The following is a 15,395-nucleotide window of genomic DNA, read 5'->3' on the forward strand; positions in this document are numbered from 1 at the left end:
GAGCTGGCTGCGAGCGGAGCTGAGGGCTCACCAGCTCCCCCCACTCCTGAAGTGGCAGCACTGAGGGTGCCCAAGTCCAGCCCCAGCCTGGGACGAGGACGTCTCCGGAGCAGCATCGCCCTGATTCCGCACCCAAACCTTCGCCACAGCCCTGGGAGGAGCAGGGGGCTGTCCTCCCCGTGACACCAGCCAGGGACACACACCTCGGCAGCTGCTTGTCGTTTATTGCACAAGAAATCGGCATCACTGAGGCAGGATGGTGCAGTACAAAACTATCCGGTTACCAGTCAAAAGCTATTGCAGAGGTTTGTATCCACAGACTTCATTTATGTACAGATTTACACACCAACGCTCGCAGGGGCCATGCCCGCGGTGCCAGAGCCGGGACCCTGCTGCCAGGAGCCCCGGGGGACACAGCAGGACCAAGGGCAGGGGCCTGGTCCTGCCCTCACCGCAGCTCCGGCAGCTTCTGACACCGGCCTGGCCGTGGCAAAGGGAACGCAGCACATCTGGGCCGACCCTCGAGCCAAGCGAGTGCTGGGGGTGGCCGTGCTGTCCCCACCGAGCCCCGTGCCCGCTGCAGAGCGCCAGCTGGGAGCAGCACTCCACTTCAGGATTAAATACAACAGCACGGAGGCCTCACGCTTGTGAATAAAGCCGAGCAGCAGACAGGGCCAGTCTGGGGGCAGCCCCGGCCCGTGCTGTGCCCTGGCCCCAGCAGCACCCGCTGCAGGCTCCCTGTTACCCTTGCTGGGTGCAGGATAGGGCCCAAACTCGTACATCTTCACAACCACCTGAGAGTTGGAGAGCCGTTTCCCATCCTCACCTGCATCTACTAAAATGCCACAGAAAGGCAGAAAAAACTGGGGGGTGGGAATAGCCCATACCTAAACCAGGTCTCACTTTAACTGCATCTAGGAAAAGCCCCAGCCAGGCTCCAGAAGTCAGAGCCCCTGGACAAAGCTGCTGCTCCAGCAGAAGTGCCTTTCCCCATGGGGGGTCTGTGGGGTCCATCAGGGTCCCCTCACAGGGACCTGCGGCCACAAGCTAAGGAGTTCAGTGAAGCTACAGGGAGCAGAGAGAAAAACTGCAGAGAAATGAGGGGGTTTGGCTCCAGCTCAACAGTTAAAGTTGTTCGTGCCTGTTTCCAGGTGCACACACCGCTTCAGTGCGAGGTTTCTCACCCCTCTGCAGGCACAGAGGAGCCCCTTTAACACTGACCAGCCATGGGACAGGGGAGCGCAGCCCCCACCACGCCACCAGGCAGGAGCTCAGACCCTGGTGTCATTCCCGAGCCACCCCAGGGCCCCCCAGGACTCCCAGCAGGGTGAGGGGGGACGGGGAGCCCAGGCGCACGCAGCACACCCAGGCTGAGCGGACACAGGCTTTGGCACCCACCTCCCCATCACACCTCTGATTAATTTGGGGAGGCACACATGGACCCGTTTCCCCCAGGGCTGTTAGTGCAGGTCTTGCACAGGAACAAGAGCAGAGTCCGCAGCCGCCCGCACACCATCCCGCGAGGCGACACCCGGCGGCAGGCAGCACTCGGGGCCCTCCCCGCCTCAGGCACCTCCGGAGTCGCTGGGAGAGCACCGAGGCTCCATCACTCCTGGCCAAATCCTTCCGTCTCCTCGATGGCGTAAAGCAGCTTCTCCTTCAGCTGTTCGTAGCTCTTGTACGGAGGCAAATCCAGGCGGTTAAAGCTGCCGAGACAACAGAGGCTGTGAACAGTGATCCCAATTCCTCTGCCGCCCTCCTCCCCCCGCAGGGACCCCTCCCCGTGGGGCCCCTCTGGCCTCAGCAGCTCCGTCCCATGGGACTTCCAGTGGGGGGGATGGGACAGGGGGCACCGGGGCCCCGCACAGCCAGGCAGGGACCGCGAGCAGATGTCCCCACGCAGTGCCGAGAAGAAATGACTTACCATGTATGGCTCCGAGGCAGCCACGTCTCTTTGCCAACTTTATCGATGCAGAATTTCTGGGGCCCGTTGCTGCCTGTTAATTATGAGCAGAGCAAATCTCATTACACGATCGGGAGCTGAAAAAGAAAACCCTGACGTGCCACTACAGCCAGCAGATCCCATCGGCACACGCCCTGACAGTCCTACAGCCACGAGGGCACAAATCCTCTGCAGCACTCCGACAGCCTGCTCTGACCCCTTTGCAGAGAGGATGCACAAAAACACAAAGTGAAGCAGCTGAAAACTACATCCACAGCACACGAGACGTGCTGCTATCACCGTAAGTGGGGTGGTTAAAGAGCGAGTGCGGAAGCGCGCGATCTGCCCCCGCTGGACAGAGCGAGTCCATCCAAGCGTCCTCAAGGACCTGGCTCAGGAGGTCTGAGTCACCGAGGTGGCTTTTTAACAAATTGTGACTGCTGGCTGAGCTCCGGGGGCCTGGAAAAAAACTAATGCACCAGGCAGAACAAACAAATGGGCTAGGTTAGCTGCTTCGCTTGCATCAGTTCCAGGAAAACGGCAGAGAGGCTGGTACGGGCCCCAGAAGTAGCAAAGGACAAGCGCAGAATAATGCCACATGCTGTGGGTTTCTAGAAAAGGGGCTCCATCACACCCAAAAAAATCAAAATTAAGTCAAAAAAACTCAAATCCCATTCAGAATGTCATTACAAACTGGACCGACAAAGCTAACTGTGGTGGCACGGTTCAGCCTAAGGAATCTGTCTCGGCACAGCACACACCAGACCGAACCACTGTGCCTGGACGTCACCGCAGCTACGTCACTGCTGCCAAGTGCCCCCGAGTCTGGGATGGAAACGTGGAAAACCAGGTCCCAGCAGCCAGCCCTGGGCACGACTGCCGTCCCCCCGCCTTCCCGGGACCCCCAGGCGACCCGAGCAGCAGGACACACACCAATGAGCTCCGCGAAGCCCCCGACCGGCAGGCGGCAGGTCCCCGTCACGAACTGCAGCAGCCGGATCCTCTTCTCGTTGTCCATCTCCTTCACCACCTGCGAGGACAGCGCGCCAGGGAGTGGGACCCCCATCACCCCCACGCTCCCCACATCCAGACGGGGCCAGGGCACCGTCCTGCAGTGTCGCTCCTGCCGCGTACGCCCCGCGCTCCGGGCCGGCCCTGCCTGCCCCAGCCCCACGCAGGGGACACGGAGGCGCTGGGGCTCACCTGCCAGAACCACTGGATCTGCTTGCTGTTCTTGGTGTAGTGCCGGTAGATGGTGTTCTTCTGCCAGTCGTTCATGTCGATCTCCTGCATGCCGCACAGCATCAGCTAGGGACAGGGGACAGTCAGCAGGGGGGACAGAAACAAGGCCCCGCGCCCACGTGTCGCAGCACTGACTGCTGCGCCAGGCACAGGCTCCAGCACAGGGCACGGGAGGAATTCCTCGCTTCTGATGAGAAATTTCCCAGTAATGGGCCCAACAAGCAACCCTGCAAACCCCGCCACCGGGTGGGCGCACAGAGCTGACGGGCAGAGCCCGAGGTTGGAGGGAGCAGAGCCCGTGCACCCCACCAGCACCGTGCTGCCGTTCCCCACATCAGCCCGGGGCAGCCTGCAGCAGGGTGGAAGCACCGCTACCTCCACGTTCCCCTTCCCAGCGAGGGCACCAGCTCACCTCCAGCTCCTTCTCGTCGAAGTACCGCAGCCACTCGAGCGGCACCACCTCGTTGAAGCCGTCCAGGAAGGCCTTGGTCTGCTCCTCCACGCCCCGCGTGAAGCGCCAGTCCGTCAGCAGCCTGGGAAGGCAGGCGGTGGTCGGCAGGCAGTGGGGGGCACCGGGGCCACTGCTGTCCCTCCCCACCGGCGGGGAGGCAGCCGGCCTCGGGAGGCCCAGGGAGCTGCAGGGGTGCGTGGCAGGGCCCCCCTCAAGCTCTCCCTCTGCCCCCAAAGCCAGCAGGAGCCCCGAGCACAGAGCAGCAGCCATCGGGGGGACGAGGGGCGCAAACCACATCCCTGGCTGCAGCCTGCCGCCCGCAGGACAGAGGCAGCCCCAGCCAGCGCTGGGTGAGCGGCCATGGGACAGGGAGAGCAGTCTCACCCTCTCTCCCCTCTCCTCTTTCCTGAAAGTACTGGCAGCTGCCCAGCAGCAGCCAGCCAGACCGCAGCGCAGCTCAGTGACCGCGCCAGCCCATACTTGTCGCAGGCCACGTAGCCAGGGGAAGCAGCCACGTCCCAAGCCCCACGTTCCCACCCCAGAACCGCCCTAAAGCCAGGGGGCCGGGCACCCAGCGGGGGCATCAGGACCAGACTCACATGATGTACTCCTCCTTGTTCTCCTCCGTCACCCGGATGCTCTCACCGCCCTCCTTCAGCTCATGGGTGGTCACCTTGCCCAGGATCTCCATGTCCTGGATGAAGTACAGCTCCAGGCCGCACTCCTCCAGGCTGTTCTCCCTGCAGGAGGACACCGGGACGTGACTTCTGACGAGGCACCGCGAGGGGCGGCGGGAGGAGCGCTGCCTCCCCCAGCACAGGCCCGGCCCCGGGCCAGGAGCGTGAGGCACTCACTTGGTCCAGACGATGGAGTTGTAAAACTCGGGGTCGATGGATTCCAGGTCCTTCAGCGTGGGCCGCTTGTTCAGCATCCGCTTGTAGAAGGGGAGCGTGAAGCCGGTATCGATGAACTTCCCGTGATACAGAGCCTGCGGTGGGGGGGGGGGGGGGACACTGGGTCACGGGGGCCTCGGCACGGACCCGCAGGGACACAACGCTCCACTGCAGCCACGGGGGACAGGGAACGGCTCCCCGCGGCCAGGAGCCCCCGCCGTGCCCCCCCAGCTGGCAAATGCAGCGGGAGGCTCGCCCGGCGCGGGGCGTGCGCGCAGCCCCTCTCCCCTCCCCAGCGCGAATTCCACCGCGTCTCCTTCTCCCCTCGCAGCTCTATTAAGAGCACTTGTTTAAACAGAGCTCTGCTGTGGCTTCCCTGAATCCCTGGCTTCCAGGAGCCCCAAGGCAAAGGCAGCCAAAAATAATGCAGACGCTTGTCTAGAACAGCCCAGCGGTGAGTAATAGTCTGGGGTTTTATTGGTATCCTGCGAGGCGCGGGGCAGGGCAGGACAGGCGGGGGACCCGGGCAGGGCGCAGCCGCCTCCCGCACACACCTCGCGTCCCCAGGCCAGACCCTGCCCTGAGCCGGGACCCCCCGGCAGCCCCGCGCCCACCCGGGCCGGGAGATCGCAGGCACAATGGCCCCGGGGAGGGCGAGACGAACGGGAGGAGCCACGGCGGGGCCGGGGCAGCTGGAAAATCTCACACTGCTGGGGCTAAAAATAGTGCGGAGCTGCAGACCCGACAGCACCTGGGGTGGCAGCCAAAGACCTGGAGCCATCCCTGCAGCACGGCCCCCGGGAGCGGGGTCCCCTCGGCCCCGCAGCCGTCCCCGGCCCTACAGCACGTCGCCCCGTTCTGGTGCAACCCCTCCACGGCCACTCTCGGGACCAGCACCCGAGCGGGAAAGGGTGTAACGGGGTGGCTGCTGGGCACAGCTCGGCTGCGGCATGCGGGGCTGCCCTGCCCCGCCGCGTCGGGCTCTTACCATGGCAATGAAGCGGCCGATGAAGCGGAAATAGGTGAGGTGGTCGGGGTTGATGGAGGAGGCAGGGTTGATCTGCAGGCAGTAGTTGTTTTTGCCAGCGTACTCGAAGAGGCAGTACATGGGGTTGAGCACCTCGTGGGACAGGAGGAAGAACCATTCCCTGGGGGAGAGGGAGACAGCGGTGAGCAGCGGCTCCTGCGGCCGCTGGAGGCTGGGTCTGCCGGTCGAGGCTTCACCCCAGAGCAGGGGACAGGGACAGGACAGCCCCTGGGCCTCTGCAGCACGCCCGCACAAAGCAAGCGCCCAGCTCCTGGGCCCTGCCGTGAGCTGGTGAGGGCATCGGGCACCGCAGGGTCCAGCTGTCTTTACAGAAGTACTGAAAATGGTTTGTGAAGTGCTTTTGGAGACATCAGAAAGAAAAACCCTGCTGGGCACGGAGCTCGGCTGGGAGCAGGAGGCATCCCGGCAGGCACCGAGCAGCCCAGCCGCTCCCAGGCCGTCTCTCACACACACAAGTGCACGCTCACGTGGTTGTGCACACACACCCCGTGCCCGTGGGCACCCGCTCTCCTCCCACACTCCCCACCAAGCCCAACCGAAGCAGCGCAGGACGGGCCCCGCTGTCCTTGCTCCGCTCCCCGGCCGCGGGCAGACGGCAGTCCTCAGGCGCAGAGGCAGCCCCGGCATCCCGTCCGTGGTTCTACCCTGTGGTAGAACAGCATGACGTAACCTACCATAGGGTAAAACCACTGGCAGGACACGGAGAGACGAGGGAGCAGCAGCCCTGCCCCACAGCCAGCAGCAGCAGCACCACGGAGGAGGAGGGGGAGCACGAGTGGCAGGGTGGCAGAGGGAAGCCCAGCACCAGGCCGGACACCCCAGGTGAGCCAGACGGGGGACACGGGGACAGAGGACAGACACGGGGCTCTCTCCCCTCCACCTGGAGGCGCAGCCCGGCGCCACGCAGCACTCTCCTCAGGGCGGTGGCAGCTACGGGCTGGCAGCAACCGCGTCCCGCCACGTCCGCCCTGGCACACAGCAACTGTCTCGAGAAACGCCAGCGCCTGTCAGCCGTGCACCAGCCCGCGGGGGGGTGAAGAGGCAGCCCGACCCATCGCCCCGGGGCACTGGCGTTGGCACTTGGGGGCTATGGAGAGCCCCAGGTGGGCCCCAACGCCCTCCCTTTGCAGGGGACAGGCTGGCACAACGCCTTGGAGGAGTTTCACCCTTCCCAAAGCTCACAGTTTCCAGCTCAAAGCCCTCTGGCTCCCCTCAGAGAGGCTGGGGACCCCGAGCCCAGCCGCCTGACGGGCCGCACGCCAGGCAGGGCTCAGCCCCGGCAGCAGCAGCCCCGCACACCAGCGCTCACCTGGCGATGCCGCCGTAGTCCAGGCCCTCCTCTCCCCGCATGATGATGTACAGGCGGCGCCGCAGGTCGTACGGCTTCATGTTCATGATCTGCGCGGAGGCACGGGGAAGCGTCACCGCGGGCCCTCAGCAAGGGCCAGCTCCGCACCCCGGGCTCCGCGCCCCTCACCTGCTGGAAGGAGTCCTCAAAGAGCGTCTGTCGGGAAACGCTGATCTTCACGTGGCTGGGCAGGGCGTTCGACTGCGGGCAAGGCACAGACAGGAGGCCGTGTGCAGGTCGGCACAGCGGCTGCCCGATCCCCGGCCTGCCCCCGAGCGCCGGCGGGCACAGCAGCCTCGCGCCGCTCTACTCACGTGGCAGAGGAAGCGGAACTGGTGGTACTTCCAGCGAAAGCTCCGGTCGTACGCCCCCGGCGATCCCCCCTGCTTGCTCCTGCGAAAGCAGCAGGGGCTGGGTCAGGGCACGGCCCCACAGCCCGACAGCTCCAGCACCCGCTGCCCTGCCCCTGCCCCAGCAGCCTCACCGCCCGCTGGGGGAGGACAGGCTCTGTGCTGCAGCTCACCTCTGCTGCACGCAGGGAGCTCTCCTCCATCAGACCCAAACACAGGGCCCTAAACCCACTACTGGGTGTGCTGGCAACAAAGCCAACCCACTTCACCCGCTCCGCGTTGCGACCACACGAACGAGCTGTGAGCAAGCGACTCAAGCGCCAGCCCCGAGCGCCGCAGCCCCGCTGCTGTCCCGCCGGGCGCAGAGCCAGGGCTTGGCCCAGCGGCACTTACCCGGACTCGAATCCAGGGCGCGGGTCCTTGAAGGTGGTGGTGCGCGTGTTGTGGTCCACGAAGTAGCGCACGCCCTCGTTGGTGTACTTCATCTCCCAGCCGGGCGGCAGGGGCGGCTCCTGGATCATCCTGCAGGCAAGGAAGGGGTCACCCAACTGCCGCCTGGGGGTCTCACCCTGCTCCTGATCGCTGCCCTCGGGGACTACCTTGAGTTTACAGCTCCATGGCAGGCAAAAGGATTCAGGGGGCAGACTTAGCAAGCAGCTGCCTGCGCCCCGAGGCAGGAGCCCTGCGGGCAGGCAGCATGGCGAGAGGAGAGCACCTCTTCCCGCCTTACAGCCCTGCTGTCTTTCCTGACCTCGGCCCCAGCTCCCCCCAGCGCCCGGGGTCGCAGTTCCCAACCCTCCCCGGCTCCCCCGCCGCCCGGTCACTGCCTGTGTCTCTCAGAGCCCTCGCGCCGCGCTCAGCTCCCAGCAGGACCTCGGAGGCTCAGCCCCACCGCACGGCCGCCGCTCAGCACCTGGGAGCCCAGCGCATGCGTCTTCAGAGACCGCCAGCAGCCTCCCTGAACCTCCCTGCCCGTCCCTCGGGCTCCTACCCCTGCGTGCGAGGGTCTTCCCACTGGGTGGTCCGCGTGTTGTGGTTCACGTAATACACTCGCCCGTTGTCCTGTCTCTTCTCTAGGAGAAAACGGAGGGGAAGCGTTAGCTGGTGCCCCAGGAACAGACTTTGCAGCTTAGAGAAGTTTGTCGGCTCCCTCCTCCCCTCCTGCACTGCCCCAATTTGTTTGGAAAAGACAAAATAAATAATTTTACATTTCTGCTACGTGCAGAAGCCGCAGTACCTGGGGGAAGGCCCGCTCTCCCCAGGCCCGTGCGCGGGCAGCACGGCAGAGGCCGGCCCTGCTGACACGCTGCCGGGCTGGCACACGAGCTGCGCACGGCCACGCACCCTCCTCTCACACCTGCGCTGCAGGAGCTCAGCACCACTCCACATGGGTTTGGGGGGTGCTTCCTCCCTGCACAGCGCCGCTGCCTGCGCACACGTGGGCGTAAAATAAACGCACCACTCACACCAGCATCACTGGGGGACAGGCTCTGCGCCTGCAGCCCCCCACCCTCGTCGTGCACAAAGCCTGCGGCTCGCGCTCAGGGTGGGCTCCCCGGCACCCCCCGTGCCACCCCAGGCACCCACCGTTGGGCACTGAACAGCCAGGGCCTCCCAGCCACAGCCGGGCACCACGTCCCATCCCGGTGGCAATTCCTGCGCCCGCTGCGCACCCCCTGAGCCCCCGGGGATGGGGCCCACCCCGCGCACCCCTCCCTGCACGCAGCCCTGCTCCATGCCGGGAGGGACGCCCTGCACGCGCTCCCCGTCCCCTCCCGGTGTCCCCTCCCACAGCCCCGTCCCGCTCCTGCAGGGCTGTGGGAAGCGGCTGCGGTTCCCAACCCGGGTTTGGGGGGTGGGAGCCCAGTGGGGGGAGCAAAGCATGGAGGAGAGCGCTCCATCCACGTCCTTCACCCCAGCCCCCTGTCAGAGCGCTGTGCCCCGATGGGACGGGACACTTGGGGCTCCCGGGAGCCCAGGGACGGGGCACTCCTGCCACCAGCCCCGCAGAAGCACCGGGTGCAGCTATGGGGGACGGGGGCTTTAGCACTTCTGCTCCCGGCTCCGGCTGAGGCACGTACGATGACCAAGACGGCATCCACCCCAGGAACCCCATCTGCCGCTCCCGAGCGGGCTCACCCAGCTGACGCAGGAGCTGGGTCACCCATTCCAGCAGCAAAGGCTCCAGCACTGCCCTCGCCGAGTCCCAGCCCTGCCCCCTGGAGACCCCCTCAGCAGCCCAGCCCCTCGATGCCCTGCCCCAAGCACCCTGCACCCTTTATTCCCTGTCTGGCTCCCTGCAGGGGTCCGCTCTCTGCCAGCCCTGGCAGAGCACAGCACTGCCCCACGGTGTGCAGCACCAGGGCTGGGAGGCACTGACAGCCAGGAGAGGGGCCCTCTCCTCCCTGGGGGTGGCACAGGGGCCTTGCAGGATGTCCCAGCACCCAGCGTCCCCACTTACCCCTTCCCCAGCGCTCCCATTAACGTCCCCTCCATCCCACCAGACACCCGCCACCCTCACCACCAGCCCTCCCCAGCTCAGGCACACCAAGGCCCCCGGCCAGCCCGGCCACGGCCCAACAGAGTCCCGGGGGCGGCAGCAGCACTTGGGACACGGGGACAGGGCTGAAGCCCCACTGCGGCCCGGGGCAGAGCATCCCGAGAGGCACATGCGTGGCAGCAGGACAGGCCGCCGCTCGGCACAGGACTCCGGGGACAAGCGAGGAGTTGGATCCCCAGCCTCTCCCCCAGTCCAAAGAACAACCACAAACACTTCTGCATTCAGTAGCAGAGAGAGAGAGCTGGGAACTCCTCCAGGAAAAGAGAAAAAAGAAGGGGAAAGAAAAAGGGAAAAAAGCTGGATTTCAAATCAGAGATTGAGCTAGTCATGGGCAGCCTCAGCCCCACACGCAGCGGAGCACCGGGAGCGCTGCGTCCCCACCGAGGGTACCCCTGGCCCGGGGCAGAGGCGGGCGACAGCCTCCCGACGGCTGGGGGTGGCACAGGCAGGTGAGGAGACTCCGTACTTACCCCAGCCGGGAGGAAGGGGGCCGAGAGGATCATTGTCGGACGGGGCGCCGGACGACTAGAGACAAGAGAGGGCAAAAATACAAAATAAAAATCAGGGCACGGACGAGCGGGAGCAGCGGGGCGGGGGCAAAGCCCAACAGCCTCCGCTCTGCACTCGCCTCCCCTGGGCCCGCAGCTCCCGGCAGGGAGAAGCTGCTCCCAAAGAACTGAAAAAACAAACAAACAAACAAAAAAAAAAAACTTGCACACTCAGGGGGTGTTAAAAAAAAAAAAAAGCACAAACCAAACAGAGGCTGGGGCGGCCAAGGGGGCGGCAGGGCAGGGGCCACGCGCGGCACAGGGAGAGGAGCGGGACCGCGCCGCAGCCTCCAGATGTGCGCGGCCGCTCGGCTCCCGCTGGCCCGGGCGACCGTCCCCATCAGATACACCTCCAGCCTCCTCCAAGAACCACACACAAGAGGGAAAAAATATCGCAGGCCTTTCCAATGAAATCATTCCCACAAGCCCTGTCCACGCCCAGCGCTTCCTGGCGGGGCCCGCGGCCCCCCTCCTCCCCGGGCAGCGAGCGGGCTGCGGGATGCGCTGCACTGAGGGCACATTCATGCCTGCGCAGACGGGCGGCTCCCCGCGCCCCCAGCCCCCCCGGCAGGTTGGGGGCCCCAGCACAAAGCACCTTTCTTCTTCCTCCCCGGGCGGGCAGCGCCAGCGGCCGTCACCCAGCCTGAAGCGGGGGGTGCCATCACAGCCCCCCGACTCCGGCTCCGCTGGAGGTCCCCGGGGACGGAGGCACGGCCCCGACAGTTGGGGCTCCAGGGGAGAAGGAGGCCCGCGAGCGCTTGTAATGGTTAAATAAGACGCGCGTTGTTACCAAAAGGCCTTTTCAGTGTACCTCCTAAAACCCAGCCGCTGGAGAGGGGCCGAGCGTCCCGGCGGGGCCAGCGTCCCAGCCCCGTGCTGGGGGCAGCAGCGGAGCCAGGCCTGCAGCCTCCCTGGGGACAGGGCAGCGCCAGGCCTGGGTACTCGGGGTGCCGGGACCCCCCACCCCACTGGGATGGGCGCCAGCACCTGGGGCCAGCCCAGCACCCTGGGGGATGCCCTAGGGTGTGCTGGGGACAGGGCGACCCATGCCTCCTGGCTTCTTCTCTCGCCCCCTGCCCCACGCACAAGGAGAGGGGCGCAGGAGGCACCGCCCTGGCAGCGGCCGGCACGGCACGGCACAGCACAGCACGGCGTGCCTTGGGCAGCCTCCGCTCCCTCCCTACCCAGACAGGCTGGCCTGACACAGCTGAGGCACGTCCAGAGGTATCACCTCACTGCGACCTAAAAATAACTAATTAAAACAAACAGGGCAGAGAGACAAGAGCCTGGGGCAGAGCTCCAGGAGCCAGCCCTCCCGCAGCTCTCCGCAGCCCCCAGGAACGACCCTGGGCCAGCGAGACCCCCGGGCACGGGGGATGCTGCTCCCAGCCTGCTGGCACAGGGACCCTGCCCGCAGCCAGCCCCGGAGCTGGGCTCCCTGCAGGGGCTGCACCACGAGGGCACCGCGTCGCCCAGGGGTGCGGCACCGCTCAGCGCCTCGTCTCTCCGCACGGAGGGCAGGTGGGTGCTGGAGACAGGAGGGCAACGAGAAGCAGAGAGCCCCTGGGGGAAGGAGGCGCAGCAGAAGCCATCGCCGCTGGCAGGAGAAAGCTTGAAACGCAAAGTACAATCGTTTCATCAGGCTAAATTTGGAGTGCGAGTCCCTCCCTCGGCACTCTGCAGAGCCCAGCCAGGGCGAGTCGCGCGGCGCTGGAGCAGCTCCAAAGGCAGCGCTGGCAGTGGAGTGAGCAGCGACAGGCTCGGAGCACGACTCGGCCTCGGTGGAAGCCCCCTCCTGCTGCCCCTGCGGACAGCGTGCCAAGGGCAGGGGGGACATGGTAGCGCAGCTCCCTCCGAGAGGCCTGGAAGGGCTGCCCAGAGATGGGCAGGGGCAGGAATCCAGCAGGGCCGCCTCCCACACCCCCTGCGGGGGCACAGCCCCAGTCCCAGCTCACGGGACTGACCACAACCTCTGTCTGCTTCCCCCCTGCAGAGACACCCAAGCTCCTCACTAGGGCACGGAGCTTGCACTGGCACTGGCAGTGCTTCTGCACGGTGCTGGGAGGCCTCAGAGAGGAGCTAAGCGTCAGCAAGAAGCTGGACGCCCTGCGCTGCACATCAGCTCTGCACCTGCCCCCCAGAGCTCTCCGGCCCTGCCAAGAGCAGGGTTTCACACTGCGGTAAAGCCCCACGAGGCACAGGGCTGGCTGACACCAGAGCACGGGGACATCGCTGCCCGGGAGCTGGAAAGGCTCCAGAGGGGCTCAGTTTGCCGCATGCTGGCCGTCGGCACAGCCCTGCTTATCAGAGGGCGCTCACCCAAACCATGAGCAGGGGGAAGAAGCAAGGGAAGCAGCAGCAGGGAGCTTGCGGAGCCCGGCAGCGCTCGTTCCGGGTGCCTTGGCAGCCCTCGCCGTGCCAGCCCTGGGTGCAGCTCCTGCCGCGGCCCCCAACTCTCACCTGGTACAGGAATCTTTGGCTGAACTGCTGCATGGCTCCTTGGAGCTGGTTTCGCTGGGACTGCCACTGCTCGTAGTTCCTGACGTACTCGGCTGTGGGGCGCTGCCACGTGGTGGTCCGGGTGTTGTGGTCCACATAGTAGTACCGGCCCCTCGGGTCCACGCGCTTCTCCCACCTGGAAGCGCCACGAGAAGATGTCACTGACTGTCCTCCCTCGGGACAGGGGCTCGCTGGGACCTTCCAGCCCTGGTTTCAGTGCTTTAGGGCCTGACCCCTTCTATCTCCAAGGGACTCCACGCCAAAGTGGTGTGCACACCACCACCCCGCTTCCCCCAGCACTCCTTCCCCTGCTGCTCAGAGCCCGAACACACGGCACCAGGCTGCTCAAAAGCCCCTCAGGAGATCGGCGGCTGCCCCAGAGAGCCCCTCCTGACCACCACAGCACCAAAGGACATTGTGACAACGAGCCCAAAGAGGTTCCACCCCGGGCTTAGCTCAGGCACCATCCCAGTACTAACGCGGGTGCGAAGGCATGGGGACAGCAGAGCCCCGGGAAGGCTGGGAGGAACGGCAGAGGGCACCCAACAGGATCCGGCACTGAGCAATCTCCCACTGCCCTCGCCTGAGGGCTGGCTCCAGGGCCCTGGACCTGCAGCCACAGCTTGAGCACACTGAGCTGCTGCCCCAGCACGTGCTGAAAGCACAACCGAGGAGCCTCGCTTGGGTCGCGAGGCACTCAACCTGCTGCCAAAGCCCCCCTCGAGCTCTGCACGCAGTGGCTCAGCGGAGGATTCACGACCAAGCTCTGGCTCTCAGAAGCGCTTCATGGGCTCAACGGCCTCCAGAAACATAGCAAAAAAAGCAGCTGATAGTCCTCCAACGGAGGCAGACGGAGCTGCTGGGGCCCTGGTTCACCTATGGAGACCGACTTTCATTTCGTACTGCCACAGGCTGACCCCAGACACTCGCTCTCACAAGATCAAGCACCACCCTTCAGCACGAGGGCTCTGCTCCCAACTCCAGGACAACCAATTTCATGGCTGAAGGGTTCCCTCGGACAAGGTAAGCTCCACCACTAGGGAACAGAAAAGCCTGTGAGGACCTGAAGCAGCTCCCCACGCGGCTGGGAGGTGCCGAGAGGTAACACCAGGAGGCCTCGAGAGAGCCGGCCTCCGACAGCAGCACTGCGGCGGAGACCTGTGTAGCAGGATAGGAGCACGCCCGGGGTACTCCCAAAGCCACCTTCCAGGTAACAGCCTCCCCCTTAACGCCAGAGGGATTTTAAGCTGCTAGGGGATCAGAAAGCGGGAGGGAAGGCTGCAGAGATCACAGCCTGGCTGAAGGCACTGGGTGACCCCAGGAACTCGGGGGCTCCCGCGGAGGAAAACAGGCTGGGCTTGCATTTCACACTCACACGTTACACCGGCCGTTAGAGCACACTTCGCTCATTCCAGCCTTGAACAAACAGCCTAGAGAACAACAACAGCATGCCTGTGCTGACTGCTCCTTCTGCAGCACAAAGAAGAGGTGAGAATTCAACAGGCTTCTGGAAAGCACACGGACCCCGAGGGTTACACGCAGCCTCCGTGACCTGAGGACTGTTTACTCCTGCTGGAAGAGCGGCCTCCCTGCACACGAGTTCCGCAGGGCTCTTCCTGCAGCTCTCGGAGCCGAGCAGCATCTGCTGGAGAACGAGCAGACCCGATGCGGCTGCCAGGAAGGTGAGGGGCCCCTGTGAGAGGCCAAGGTCCAGCTCCAGGTTTGGGGCACACGGCGCGTGCCTGCTCCTGCTCACCAGGAGTTCAGCCCTCCCATGTCATCCCTCTTCAGGAGGCATCCGTTTTTCCAGGTGACGCGAGGCCTATCCCCTCCCTGCTCCTCGTCCTCCCGGGGCCTTTGCAGGCGCCCATCTCAAAGGCTCACTGCCTGCAAATGGTTCCGCTGCTGCTCCACTGCTCCCCGATTTCCACAGACTGGTTAAGAAAATAATCCCCTACCGGAGGTCACGGCACAACAGATAGAAAGCTCTTTTCATCGTTTCTGAAGAAAAGGCCTCCAGAGGACACAGGGTGTGCTTTCAGGCCGGTTAACGCTCCTGCATCTCAGCCCATTTCTCCTCAGGAATGAGGAGACCTTCCTCCCAGCACCCCACCTCCCCTCTCTTGCAGACTCCCGAGCGCCGGCTACACGAAGGCGCTCAGCACGAGGCACCGCCTGCCCGCGGCCCCTTACCCCGGAGGGAGCGGTCGTTCCCACGTGGTGGTCTTGTTGTTATGGTCTACGTAGTAGACTCTGCCGTTTGGCAGCTCCCGCTGCTCCCACCTGGAAAAGACAATTATGGGACGGTTGGTGAGGGCTGGCACCGGGACCGAACCCCGGCAGAGGTGCAGCCACCAAAGCCGGCTGCCCCCCGGCGTCGGACCACACCGTGCGTGGCTCCAGCAGGAGGGGACGTGGCGCATCTTTTCTACATCTACATCTACAACCCAGCCCCAACAGCCTCCCTGGGCTGCTGCCCTGCGCCCAGCAGCCTCCCCCACGGAGCAGCGAGCT

The 15,395-nt window shown here is 65.1% G+C and overlaps 1 protein-coding gene across 3 annotated transcripts in view; it reads right to left on the bottom strand.

The window, feature by feature from the left end:
- Positions 1 to 204: 204 nt before the first annotated feature.
- Positions 205 to 15,395, bottom strand: part of WWP2 (WW domain containing E3 ubiquitin protein ligase 2) — a 36,002-nt gene continuing 20,811 nt past the window's right edge. For 2 of the 3 annotated variants that reach the window (XM_040571672.1, XM_040571673.1), the window contains exons 9-24: positions 15,075 to 15,164; positions 12,843 to 13,017; positions 10,305 to 10,359; positions 8,266 to 8,347; positions 7,668 to 7,796; positions 7,239 to 7,317; positions 7,054 to 7,125; positions 6,886 to 6,974; positions 5,517 to 5,676; positions 4,490 to 4,623; positions 4,235 to 4,375; positions 3,597 to 3,717; positions 3,146 to 3,250; positions 2,876 to 2,972; positions 1,925 to 1,997; positions 205 to 1,706 (exon numbers count right to left, since the gene is read on the bottom strand). In XM_040571672.1, coding sequence (XP_040427606.1) covers positions 1,607 to 1,706; positions 1,925 to 1,997; positions 2,876 to 2,972; positions 3,146 to 3,250; positions 3,597 to 3,717; positions 4,235 to 4,375; positions 4,490 to 4,623; positions 5,517 to 5,676; positions 6,886 to 6,974; positions 7,054 to 7,125; positions 7,239 to 7,317; positions 7,668 to 7,796; positions 8,266 to 8,347; positions 10,305 to 10,359; positions 12,843 to 13,017; positions 15,075 to 15,164 — 1,702 coding nt within the window. In that variant the 3' untranslated portion in view covers positions 205 to 1,606. Of the gene's footprint in view, positions 1,707 to 1,924; positions 1,998 to 2,875; positions 2,973 to 3,145; positions 3,251 to 3,596; positions 3,718 to 4,234; positions 4,376 to 4,489; positions 4,624 to 5,516; positions 5,677 to 6,885; positions 6,975 to 7,053; positions 7,126 to 7,238; positions 7,318 to 7,667; positions 7,797 to 8,265; positions 8,348 to 10,304; positions 10,360 to 10,587; positions 10,772 to 12,842; positions 13,018 to 15,074; positions 15,165 to 15,395 lie in introns of those variants that run through there. The other variant, XM_040571674.1, reaches the window with a different exon arrangement.

The sequence above is a fragment of the Cygnus olor genome, chromosome 12, assembly GCF_009769625.2.
Source record: "Cygnus olor isolate bCygOlo1 chromosome 12, bCygOlo1.pri.v2, whole genome shotgun sequence".
Taxonomy (NCBI): domain Eukaryota; kingdom Metazoa; phylum Chordata; class Aves; order Anseriformes; family Anatidae; genus Cygnus; species Cygnus olor.